General features: G+C 43.0%; 1 protein-coding gene across 5 annotated transcripts in view; it reads right to left on the reverse strand.

Annotated features, from left to right (window-relative positions):
• Positions 1 to 364: 364 nt before the first annotated feature.
• The window catches only part of LOC132258720 (homeobox protein abdominal-B-like), a 45,965-nt gene continuing 33,182 nt past the window's right edge, over positions 365 to 13,147 (reverse strand). For 4 of the 5 annotated variants that reach the window (XM_059756166.1, XM_059756164.1, XM_059756165.1 and 1 more), the window contains 7 exons: positions 12,689 to 12,753; positions 12,202 to 12,244; positions 5,874 to 6,155; positions 5,578 to 5,759; positions 5,341 to 5,512; positions 3,206 to 3,423; positions 365 to 3,133 (listed from right to left, as the gene is read on the reverse strand). In XM_059756166.1, the coding sequence (XP_059612149.1) occupies positions 2,939 to 3,133; positions 3,206 to 3,423; positions 5,341 to 5,512; positions 5,578 to 5,759; positions 5,874 to 6,155; positions 12,202 to 12,244; positions 12,689 to 12,753 (1,157 nt within the window). In that variant the 3' untranslated portion in view covers positions 365 to 2,938. The remainder of the gene's footprint in view (positions 3,134 to 3,205; positions 3,424 to 5,340; positions 5,513 to 5,577; positions 5,760 to 5,873; positions 6,156 to 12,201; positions 12,245 to 12,688; positions 12,754 to 13,147) is intronic. The other variant, XM_059756168.1, reaches the window with a different exon arrangement.

Consider the following 13,147-nt stretch of genomic DNA (forward strand, 5'->3'; position numbering starts at 1 on the left):
TTTTATTCATTGTCTATTCCATCCTCATCGTCAACTTTTCCTCCACGGAGCTTTCAGCTTCGCATGCGCTGAATTTTTATTGCCTCACTCTCAAGTGGCCTCTCAATGGTCGCTCAGGTCTCGTCCAGAGATGGAGCCACTTGCCCAAGGATCTGTGAGCATCTCCATAAAGTAGCCGCAGAGGAAATCCAGACGCAAAGTCGTGCCAAAAATATCCTGGCAGTGTGAAACTCACCTGCAGAGCCGTCGCCCCTTGAAGCATATGCTGCATAGGACCTACAAATAAGTCAGCAGAGCAACCAGAGAGTACAATGATTTATTTATTGTTTCATTTTCTCTTTCTTTATCTGCTCATCCATTCTCATTCTCGATATAATAATATATCCATCATTGTCCAAATTGTGAATATAGTTTTTTTCTTTACCTAAAATCTTGTTTTTTTTTTGTTGTGAAACTCCCTTCACGACACTACGCAAAATGTCTTCTCCTCACCTACAATATTGACTCACTCTCAATTTGACTATTTACAGAGAAAACACAGTGGATAATCTTAATGTTGCATGTGGGATTAATTTTGGGCATATAAATAATATCATTGTAATTCTGCAGCATTTTCAGAAAAAAAAAGTCATTTCCCCTTCTTTAGTGTCTCCATTTTTGTTTTTTTTTCTTCTTTTAACTAATCTGTGAGGCTCACATTACATCAAATACAATCATTTTTATACCAATTTTCATGCGTCATTTTTTTGTTCCTTTAATATTAAGGTTTAATATTTATTCTTTACCTTCTTCATTCACTTTTATAATCAAATTCTAAATATGTTTAATTAACCTACTATTTAAATATCTTATTTTCTCTTGCTTCCTCTTTCTGGCGACTTGTTTTTTTTTCATCCTTTTTTTCTTCTTCTCGAGCGGAGATTTTAATTCAATTATACATTGTAAAGAATCCTTCCAAAATCAAAGAAATGACTGAAAGTAGCTTTTCTATCAATTGGAAATTTGCGCGTGAAAATTCTGGGAAAGTGTTGTCTAAACAATCATGTTCAGCATCTTCTTAATTCTACATCAGACAGACTGCGGATTTATTTATTTTGCTGAGTTGAGAAAAATGTTTATGGCACTAACCGTTCTTTAATCTTTCACTCCTCTCCCAAAAAAAAACTGTACCTTCGCATTCACCCTTTTATAGATAGACGGAAATAACACAAAGAAAATTATTTTTTTTTTAAATTGCTTTCAACACCATTTCTATGAGATTTCGCGTCAAATATGCAGCAATTATCATCCAAGATTATTTACTAAATTCGGTTGAAAGAGAGGTTTTTCATTTATTTCCATGTTTTTCTTTCTAGAAATCCATCTCTGATATTTTTCCCGTGAAGATATATTTTCTTTTTAAGAGATTATTTTCATGTTTTCTGTTTTTTTCTTTTATTTTAATCCTTATATTTTTCTCATATTTTGTACTTTGGAATCTTTAAACTGCAACAATTGCAATAAAATCGTTTTCACCAAATCCACTGACTATATTATTCGGCATTTAAAGACAAACTTAAAGTTGAGCGCGGGGTTTAACCAAATCCGATAACTTGTTGTTCATAGTACAAAAAAAACTATATAATTGCAAAGATCAAATTCAACAATAATAGAAATTAAAACTTAAAATAAATACACGACAATTTGTAAATTCTTCATTTTCCACCGAGATTTGCTGTATGCTTTTAAATCTTTTTTTTTCTTGCTACAAAAAGCTTGTAAGAACTGGGTTTCAAAGAGCTTTTACCATTTTTTTTTAGATTCTCTCCTGTAACTCTTTCTTGCCTTTTTCTCATCTTTCAAGTACATAAATTGTTTGAGCACATATATTTTTTTACCTTTTTATAGCATTATTGGTTAAACTACGTTATGATTAATTTATTAATTGAATTTAAATTATGTATTTACAATAATTTAGTGAAATTACAGACTAAATATGATTTTATTTTTAGAGTACAAGTCTAAAAGTTATCTATTACATTCAACTGTTTTTGCAAGTATCCCGGTTATGGTGTTTTAATTCACGTGTCCTTCGTCCCCACACTTTTTCTGTCATCCGGCATTGTGTATCTTTATTTTTTGTCCTTTTTGTATACAAAAAAAATAAGTTATCTCAACTATTAAGTCACTGGGTAAAAAATTACCTATAAAAGTCAACTTTAATTGAAATATTAAAGAAATCATTAAGCTTTTTCGCTCATCCATTCACCTTCAATGTTTGCTCTTCACCGCAGTTTGGCGTTGCAAGAATTTCGTTCTTCAATATACTCATATCTAAAGGTATTTTCTTCAAATTGTGCTTGAAGATTTATATTTTAAAACATACAAATTCACTGAAATTAACATAAATTAGTAAAAATCACATGTCATTGTAAGTATAATGAAAAAAGAGTTCTCTCTCTCTCTTTCTCTCTGTACACAATGGTTTATTGACTGTGAAGAATTCTTTGAGAAATAATCATGTTTGTGAATAAATTATAGACTTTTCTATTGCAATACTTTTTTAGAGTCCTTTTCAGACTCTGATTCCGTCAATTTTTCTCTATTCCACACACTTCTACAGTGATATTTTCCACACTCTTCCTCCATTCCCCTTTTCTTCTACAAAAGAAAGTAAATAAAATGATTTACAACATTGCTATTTACATAAAAATGTAAATTTTCCTGTTGATATTCTTCCCCCATCGTGTTTTTGCATTCCTTCACAAGTAATCTATAGTGTTATTAGCTACTAATACAGGGATCTTAATATGACAATATCTCTAGTTACTCAATGCAGTGTCAATTGAAAGTTGCGCCCCGGCTCATGGCCACACGGCAGCGGCGCCGGGACTCCTCCGGCTGGGTGGGATGCGGCTCAAAAGGTGGGGAATCCCATGGCGCCGTCGTGGTCTGAGGGTCACTGGTGCATCTTGGGGCCGTGATGGGTCATGCCCAGACCCAAGTTGATGTGGTGTGGATTGTGATGGGGCTGCGGTGGAACCTGACCATGGTTGTGGTTGCTACTCGAGCTGTTGTTGTTGTTCTGCTGGGCCGCCTGGCGCTGTGAGTTCTTCTTGTTCTTCATTCGCCGGTTCTGGAACCAGATCTTCACCTGCAAGCCACACACAAGCACTCTTCGTAAAAGCCACCAAAAACAGTTCCCGAGAGTTGTGAATCGTCTCACCTGTCGCTCAGTTAAGTTGAGATTCCGCGCCAACTCCCAGCGTTTCTGCTTCGATACGTACGCATTGAAGAGGAACTCCTTCTCCAGCTCCAGTGTCTGGAACTTCGAGTAGGGCTTGCGCTTCTTTCGCACTGTCACCTGACCCGTCCACTCTAGGGCGTTGGATGGCGTGCAGGAGCCCACAGTGCCGACGCCAACAGCCGCAGTCAAGCTGGATCCTGAGAGGGGAAGGCATCAGACTATGAGATGTGCATTCTCTCAGGTTCAAGGGGTTCAAGCTACTTATGAGAAGGACGGATATATTGAGAGAACTGGATGTCATATCTCTTTTACGATTGAAAATTAGTATGCTTGCGACTGGCAATTATATTTATACTTGCATTGCCAATGTAATATTCCAGTTAGAAAACAATTATGATAATTCCAGTTCTCTCAATGCTCTTCACATAATCCTAAATTACAATCCGGCCACATCAAAGAGCGAGCATCTCTCCACAGAAGCCACAGATAAAGATTAGGCCCCCATCTTTTAAAACGTTCACACTAAATATTCAGCAAAATTCCCACCTGTTTTCACCCAAAAACGCTAAATCACTCGAAGGTGTGTTTAATTGCAAATGTGTCTTTTTTGCTCCCACAGTAATTCAGTGTCAAGTTCAAGATCACGACTAATTTCACTTTGTGAGCTCCTATTAGCGCACGATATAAAAGTTTTATGGAATCTTATAAAATAATTAATATCCCCCACCCTGGCGCTCTCGCCAGACGTGCACCCGACTTTCTTGTTCGCGCGCGAAGTTGAGCCATTGAATTGGATGTTTGCACACTCATTACAGATCTTACATAATACATACATAATAATATTGTTTATTGGACCTAATAAATCACTCCGCGGGCCTCAGCATTTCACACATCCATACACACACACGCCGAAAAAGCTCTCCTCTCGTATGACTTCTCAACCATCGGGAGGATTATAGAAAATATAATTTAAGTGAAGGCGCGCGCGCCGAACAAACATTCTTTCACTCCTCTTCCCTTTATATGGGGCTCTCTAGTAAAATTTTATAGCCATATTATTGCTCAATGAAATACTCGTTAAATTCCCATTGACATGAACGAGATGGATTTATTGTTGCTCTGGGTCTCTCCACCGTGATGAAGAAGGAGCTCCTCGGATGTGCCGCATGGACAGGAAGAAGAGGCAAAAAAATGCCGCCTCGCAATCAGCTGACTTGCCACAATCCGCCCAGACAGCGAGGTGGCCAGAGGAGCGACACACATTTGTCCCTCAATTGCAAATGAGAGCCCACTCTGAGCCCGTGTTAACACCCCATCTCAGACGGTCATTGTTTACAAACACTCGTGAATGCGAAATGGCCATCCTATGGACCGATGTTTATTAATTATTAACCCCAATAATGGGGCCATTCGCACACTTTATGACCCCAAATGTTTATCAACATTGCACTCCTGACGAGACTTCCTACACTCTCGACTCCAGTTCCACCCAGAGCAATATTTATGGGCCGATTGCCTGGCGAAATACCGCGCAATGGCACGTGATTTATTTCCCACGACAGAGAATTTCCGGTGTGACGCTGAATCACTTGGGAAGTTCTTGCATCTCCAAATCACTCAAAAATTTATTTTCCCACCAAACTTTCACTGTCAACTGACTTTGACTTTCAAAACAATTGAAATTATATTAACTTAAACCGCCAAATAGTTTATCTACTATGAGATACAATGAAATTCCACGACGTTTACTAAGGATAAACTGGGATGATATCGAATTGGCTCATTAGAATAGGCTTCAATGTCTTCAAAGAGTACAAAAATTCCCTTAGTTGATCAAAAATTGGCAGTTTTTGTTGCACGACCTGGCACTAAACCAGCATTTGCCGCTGTTCTTGCCTTCTCCTCCTCTTTCTGCAAATCCTGCAGACAGTTTACAGCAGAAGGATCTCTTCCTTCTCACTTGAGCCACTCTGTTTCCCAAATATCACTGTGTGATCAACAGAGCCAGTTGAGCTACTACGCATAAAGACTACTACGCATTTTAAATGCTAGATATTGCTAGATATACAAATAGCAAAAATGACGGCAGTTCCGTCGAAATTGGGACACGGTACCTGGGGACTCACCTGGCGTAGAGTAAGCATCGCTAGTGTAGGGCCTGAGTCCGCTGGCAGCGTAGGTTGTGTCGTAGGTGGACTGAGTACCTGTGCCCTCCACCGTCTGTCTGGCTGCGTGGCGATCGTCCGTGAGGTAGGACGGCTGATCTCGGTAGTTCCAGTAGGGTGGCTGCAAGTGCACAAAACGCCATGAGCTCGGCCGCACAGCGGCAGGTGGCAGCGCGCCAGACTCACCTGTGGAAATTGCGCCTCTGGATACCCGTAGTAGACAGACTTGCGGTCCCTCTCGAGATAGTATTGCGAGTGGGAGTGATATTGTGATTCAAAACCAGTCTCATAGCCCCAAGCGTGTGGGTGTCTTATGACGGAGGGGTCAGGCTCAAATCCTGGACGTTTTGCGGGTATGTGGAGGGGGCCTGCAACGAGTGGGTGAGAGTGAGAGTAGTCCGCGGACGTGGGCTGCGGTCGAGGGTGCCTGAGGTGCAGGTGCGGCTCTACGGGGGGCTGGGGGGTCTGGGCATGGGCTTTACCTGCCGGCTGTGAGCTGACGCTCGCCGGGGACTCACTCGCCGTCGACGGCGCCACGATCTGTGTCTGTCCCGCCACCGCGTTGGACTGCTGGACACCACCTGTGTTTGGCTGGTTGGGGGGTTGCTGCACCACGTGATTCGCCTGCTGGCTCGACTGCTGCTGGATGGCCGTTGGTGGACTGTGTCCTCCCGCCTGTCCGGCGGTGTCCTCGTACATGGCAGCACCAGACGCGTGGGTGTGTGTGTGCTGCCCCCACCAGGCCCCGGCAGTGGCGTGCGACCCTGCCGAGACATCGTGGGGGTCGTAAAGAGCGCACGCCAGCGGGATGGTTGTAGAATGGTGGGGTGAGATAGTTATGATTTCGCGGACGTGTCGATGCCCAGTCACGAGTCGTCACACCGTTTAGGCCGTGCGGTATGTGTCGATGGTTGAGGGTGGGTGTCGCGGGTGCACCCAATTGTCCAGATCGTTTGGGTTTCCCGCGCGAGCACAAATCACCAAATTGCCCGGATTCACGCGGATATCGCGAATTATGGAGGGGGGACAGTTTCGACAAAAACAGTTACGCAATTGGCGTTAGAGAGTCAAGCGCACACACACACGAGCCCACGAAAATGCCGCGGTGGAGCAAATTGCACGTCATACGATTTGGCGGCCATTCACGATGCATCCGCAGATGCGATCAGCCCATGGGAAGGTGTACGCGCGTGTAGGTGTTGCGATTGATTTTTTTTACCAGTGTGTCACACACACACACAAACAAACAAGCCACAGTCAAATTTTTACGACAGTTTTTGTTCGTCCCGGTTCACATTTGTTTTGATTTGTGTATGGCGAGAGGTGGTTTATATATTTGTTTTTTTTTCGCCGTGAGACGTTGTCAACCGGCAAATGGTGCAGTTGCAAAGAAAAATGCAGTTCGCAATACGGTGATCCACAGAGTGCACACAAAATGGGGATTTTGCATGGAAGTACAAGAAGAAAACAGAAACAACAAAACACACAAATCAGTTTTGGTCTTCGTCAATTCTCCTCCTTCTCTCAAAACACTATTTGGCTCTACGGCCACGCTCTCACGAACTCCACACGAATTTTCCGAGACTTTTCCACGCGAGCGGGGGAGAGAGAGACAATTTTCCCTCCCCAAACTCTGTCTTTTCCGTTACGCTGTTAAGGTTCGCAGATTCACCTCGCTTGGAGCATTTTGGCACAAACACACAGTTCGCAATTCACAGCTCTCTCCGTCTTAATCAGCCGATCGACAATCTTTCGCCATCGGAGGCACAGTTTTTGAATATTAAAATATTTTTATTAGGATGCCCCCAAGTCGCCACGCAGGCCGAGAAATCACCAGCACGCACTCGGTCAATTGGAAGTGCTGGAGCACGGATGGGGTCCAAGTGTGGGGCCACTTTGCCCATTGGACAAGACCACAGGACCGCGCTCACGTTCGCGTGTCTAGCGATCGACGATCGCGGCTCCTGCACAGAATCCACCACATCTCCCACACTCGCTCACGACAGCCCAAAAAAACCGCGCTGACCCGCACGACTCGACAAGATAGTCCGTGGCAGCTCCGAAGTTGGATGTGCTTGAGAGCTGAACGGGAGACGTCCGTATCTCGCGATGCTTGGCTTTACACTGAAAAGCGACTCGGTGGCGCGCTCTCAGCGACACTCTCTCATCAATCTCGCTCTATTTTTCCCGCAAGAGACTGTATCGACAGCGCTGGGTGGCGGAGAGCGCAAAAAAGCTCATCGCGCGCGTGATACCGAGAAGCGGGCTCTCGAGGTGAACGCATGCGTTGCTCGCGGTGCATTCTGCCGTCTGGCGGCGTGGGCGCGACAGAGACGACGCGAGGCCAGAGCGGGACGGCAGCCACGAAAGCTTCGCCTCCAAGTGGCATGCTCTCTCTCGCGTTTCGACGAGGGACACGGTGAACCGCGCGTCCGTGTGCGCCGCCCGTCCGTACACGGTGCTCGGGTGTGGTGGTGCGCCACGCGTGCGTATATTGCTCTTTCCATCTACCGGCCATCGACGGAACTGCAGCCCCAACGCATTATAACTCCCGGTGGAAATGCACATCTCACGTCGCGAAAACTCGGACCCGCAGCCAACATTTCCCACAAAACACAGCACTCAACTCCCGAAGGTTGGCGATGCGTCACACTTCCAACTATAAATCACGGTGTAATTTTCCGGTAAGTGAAAATCATAAACAGGTAGAGGAGATTGTAAAAATTACGGGGAGAGACTTTAATGGCGATGCATCATTAGAATAAAACATGTTAATCGATTTGAACAAACACAGCGAGGCGACTTTCGCCGTCTCTGTCTCGGCAACAAGATGTTCCCACCCATTGGCTGAGGGTCTGGGTCGTGAACAAAAGGCACACAGCAGTTGAGAAGCTAATTTCTTCAACAGACCTTTTGTTGGAATTGAGAAGGGGACCCTAAATATACACTCCAGAGCAAAAGACTGGAACGATTCGTATGATCCAAGTCAGAATACGGGAACGAACCCTTCAAATGAACGAAGTCAGTTTGGTCTAGGCTTAATATTCTAAGATCTTGAACGGTTTTTCTGATTAGATTATAGGTTAGACTGATAATTTCCTGAATTTCCTACAAGATTTATGATATTTTTCTATGCACCCTAAATTCAGACTCTAACGCCTTTGAGAAACATTCAACAACTTCGTTTTCCGATTGATTTCAGCAAACAAACGCAGTTTCTCAATGCAACCCCATCACTTGTGATTTTAGAAATCACATTCCAAATCAGCCCATCGACCTCTGTGACTCCGATGTTTGAAATACAATTTTCACTCAACACCAATTATGAAAAGATATTTTTTATGCCCACAAATCGAGCATAGAGCTGAAAATTTCTCCTCATTAGCCCGAGAGTTTAGGAGGCGTGGCCAGGGAAAACAGTGCGTGTGAAATGCGTGGATATATCGCTGCGCCACTGTAGCTACCTTTGGCGCAGGATTTCTTATTGTTATTTCACGGTAATAAAGTCATAATAATGTTATGTGAGAACAAACCAAAGTGGTGTGTTAGCATTTGTTGATTCCAATGGGGACTTAATGAATTAGACGAGAAGGGGTTAAATGCTCATTTAAATATTCACTGCAAGAAATCGAAGATGGGAAGAAGAAGGCCCTCCAGGGTGGGAAGATAGAGCGAGTTGCTGGAATCCCAACCCCTTTCTTGTCTCGCATTTTTTGCCCCAAACTCTCGTCGGAAGACATTCCTGAGCCGCGTCCTCGAAGGGTGGTTTTTTTTTGTTTCTGTGCGCTCGAGAACCTCCTCTGGCTCCCGGTGATGTTCAACTTTATGGCCGTGATGATGATTTCGGGATTTGATGCTATCGAACATGCAGCCATTTCACCATAAAATGCAGAGAAGAAGGGGTGAAAATCATCTCAATTCACTCGAGGGAGGTGAAGACATTCTCCTCAATACCTGTCCTGGACTCCCTTCCATTTCACTCTACTTTATTGATTTACAGACGACCCCGAAGTGTCCTCTTGAACCCCTGATAACGATCTTGGAAAAAAGATAGTTGCTCCAGCCGGGAAAAAAACACCTTTCCATCGGTGTCGGAAATCAGAAACGTTTGAGGGATGATTTTGTGTCTCAATTTGATCTTAGCTGCCATACTCTCTGCTTTTCACCTATTTCTTCTAACCGTGAGTGTAAAACACTTTTATGGCAACAATTTGACAAATGACCACTTAAAAATTTTACAACAATAATAAATTTCGCTTTCAATATCACTAATCGGTCGTAATAAAACCACCTTAAACATTTTTATGTAATAATAACACACATTAAAATTGTTTGTATCTTCACTCGAAATATCATACGGTCGTCTCACGCGCTCCACTCTTGCACTTGAATTATTTCCGCTAGGAGAAATTGTAGTTCAAGAAGGAACGAGTGAGATAGAAGAAGCGACTGTTGGCCATTAAAAAGTGCGACACAGGAAAAATTGTTTCTACCACTTTTCCGCCCAGCCGTACAACTCGAAATTACTATTCAACAAATGACTGAACGTGCGAGTTCGTGAACTTCATTCTTTGGACAGCGGGAGGAATGTATGTATAATAATAATTTTTTAAAATTTTTCTCCCTCTCCTCTCGCCAACTGAGCCCTATGGTGTGGAATGTGAGTGGAATTAATTAGATATTGTGAAGTATTGTCTTCCTGGAGAGGCGCTGGAGAGCGGATAGCCGGAATATGCCTCAATTGCTGAGTGGAAGGGTATTAAAAAGTCATAAACATTGGTGAGCAATTGCATCACTTGTGGCTGTGATTGTTTTTCTCACAACAATCCCTCCAGTCGAGCCATATGTTCACCACCAACCCATTTATTGGTCATATAAACTTTTCACGAGTGTACGAAAGTGAAAAGCTCTTGTGCGTCTCTGACTTTCGTTTGGGAGGATTCTCAAGGAAAGTGACATTTCCTATTCGCCTCTGCATTGATTCTGGAAGATTTCATCACAGTCACTAGAATTTTCTTCTATTAATTCTCACGTGAACTGAGAATTTTCCTCAAATTTTGAAAAAACTAAAATTTTGACTAATTTTTACTGCACAATCAGTCGCTAATTGAAAAGAAATCTCGGGATTTTGATTGAGTTCATCGCTCCCAGACTGCCGGGCGATTTCCCGGGTGAAAATGAGGACTCAGATTGAGTGTTGTGGGAAAACGGAGGGTGGCTGGGTGGAGATAATTCAGCACTTTTAGAGGTGATAAAAACCGCAATAAAATATCGAATGACATGTTAAATCAATCGTTGAAGAAACACTTTTTCCCTTTCTTGTTTGTTCTTCCACACCACTTGAAATTGTCTCACACGATCCCCCAATTGATTTTTTTTTGCTGTCACCCCGCTCCAGAACCGTCCCTTGGCGATGGTCGTACAATATTTTTCTGTTGTTGCTGTAAAATATATACTTTGGACGGAGCGCAGAGGAGGTGGATAATTTGAATTCAGCGTGATTATCGCGGGGAAGGCGAAACACCCCTAAAATATAGCGATGGAATGCGAAATGAGCCCAGTCTAAATAATGCATGAAGCCGGGCATTCGCGATTGTGTCACGGTGAATGTCTCTCGAGGGTAAAAGGAGCAAGACAACATTCCCAGCTCAGCATGAATTTCAATTTTTTCCGTGGCAAAAATACACGGATGGTGAGACGCGGGAGTAGACATGACACCGCCACTGCATTAATGCAATTAATTCTTCAACTTTATGGCTGAGCTTATCGTCTTGTGAAGTGTTGGGAGATGCGCTCGGAAGATGTGAAAAAGGCAAATGTCGGATTCCTCCTTGCCCACACTCAGCGACACGGGGGGAACTTAAATGGGGAGATCGGATAAGAGTCACCTCGACAGAATGGCACACGCAAGATCACTTCTTTTAATAATCCTCATATTTAATGAAAATGTTGCTCTATAAATGTTGCAATTCCAAGTGGGAGCCTCCCCCCTCCGATGCGCGCGCCTTGGGGCCTCTCGCGGGACTCCGCGGCGGACCTTTTTTGCCATCATGATGGCTCAATGAAGGAGGTGGAGCAGAAATGAAAGGAAATTAACTGCATTGGGCATCAATTCCATCACTTTATTGACGACGATTTGTGCCATCACGAGCAGAACAATCTTCTTGCCCATTTAAAATGTGCATCTCATTTTCGAAGAGTTTCACAAGTGGCATCTTCGACCACTCTTGTGGCTTATTAATAAAATCAACCTGTTCCCCGAGAGAGACTACCGAAAAAATGCCCGCGATGAGGAGCTGAGGTTATAAATAATGCAAGTCAGCACGAGATAATGAAGACCACCAACTTTGTGATAAAGTTCTCTTGCTAATCGTTCTTAATAATCACCGGGGATTGAAATTCAAATGGTTTCCATATTATAGCGAGGTGAATCAACAGCTAGAATTTGAAAATGTATTTTTTTTTTCAATTAAGATTTCAGCCCGAATTGTGTGTCAGACGTGAGAGGAAAAACGTGTGTGGAGTTTCGTGATTTGCGTGAAAACTAATTTAGCACAAAATCTAATTAAGAATTTAATTTTAAAGTAATAAACACTCTATTTTTACTCTCGACTCTGCAAGAATAACGCTACTTCAATGATATTCTCTACCAAGGGCGCTTCTCAGCTCTATAGAGAAGTGGAGAGAGGGAATGTAAAAGGAGAGAAACAAGAAGGAATCAAAATGGCTAAAGAATAAATTTTTTGATTTATAGCCAAGTGTCAAGTGACTATAAAAAGGTTTTACTCTTGTAATCTCTCAAATACATACCGTAAGCCGCACTGGCCAGATTAGCGTGAGTCCTGTTGAAGAGCTGCAAGAGATTGAGGGTGGCGAGATGAGAAAATTGGTCACATTGAGGAAATTTAATTTAATTTTTCAATTTTATGGCACTTTTTGCCTTCACATTGTTTACCCGAAAACATAACACACACACAGGAGAAAAGGCGGACACACAAAGATTTTCTCCCCGTCGTGTGCAATAAAAACATCAAATATTATAAATCCCGTCTACATGAGATTGCGGACTAATGGATTAGTCGCTTTCGTCGCCACGGGGGTGATGAAAGTGCAGAGAACTTTTCGCCAAACATATGGAATGAGAAATGAGCGCGTGACTTTTTAAACATCCGACCGGATGTGACTTTTTCCCCGCATCATTGCACACTTCGGAGGAAATCCCCAAGCTGAGGATGTCTATCTGGCTTCGGGCAGCATATGGAAGTGATTTTAGATGGCAAAAGTATGACTGTCTCACCTTCGGAATGATTATTGTGCTCCCGACTTTGTAAGCGCCAAAGTAATTATCATTACTGGAAGCCTCTGCAAAGAAGAAAGCAGTTTTCAATTAAGTAATTCACAGTCAAATTCTCTCCTGATTAGTATATCTGTGGAATGTCACACTGGCGATCATGCGAGCTTACTTTGTGATGATTGGATCTATTCAGAGTCTCACACCCTCAGCAATTTTAGTGAATGCGCAGTGATTAGCGATCATACAAGTGGATGTTGTAAGAGCAATTCGTACCACCTTCACTCCGCCGTGATGCTTATTGCAAAAGCATGATTAATGGCGTATTTACGGACCGCAAAACAATGAAATAAACATTCTTCTCCGCCTTTCGGCTCAACACAAATGGTTGAAATGTCAATAATTTCCATCTCCCATTCACTCCAGCATAATAATGTGTCATCGGATATTCGTCAATGCGCGATC

This window comes from Phlebotomus argentipes, unplaced genomic scaffold (assembly GCF_947086385.1).
Source record: "Phlebotomus argentipes unplaced genomic scaffold, Phlebotomus argentipes genome assembly scaffold_4, whole genome shotgun sequence".
NCBI classification, from domain to species: Eukaryota; Metazoa; Arthropoda; class Insecta; order Diptera; family Psychodidae; genus Phlebotomus; species Phlebotomus argentipes.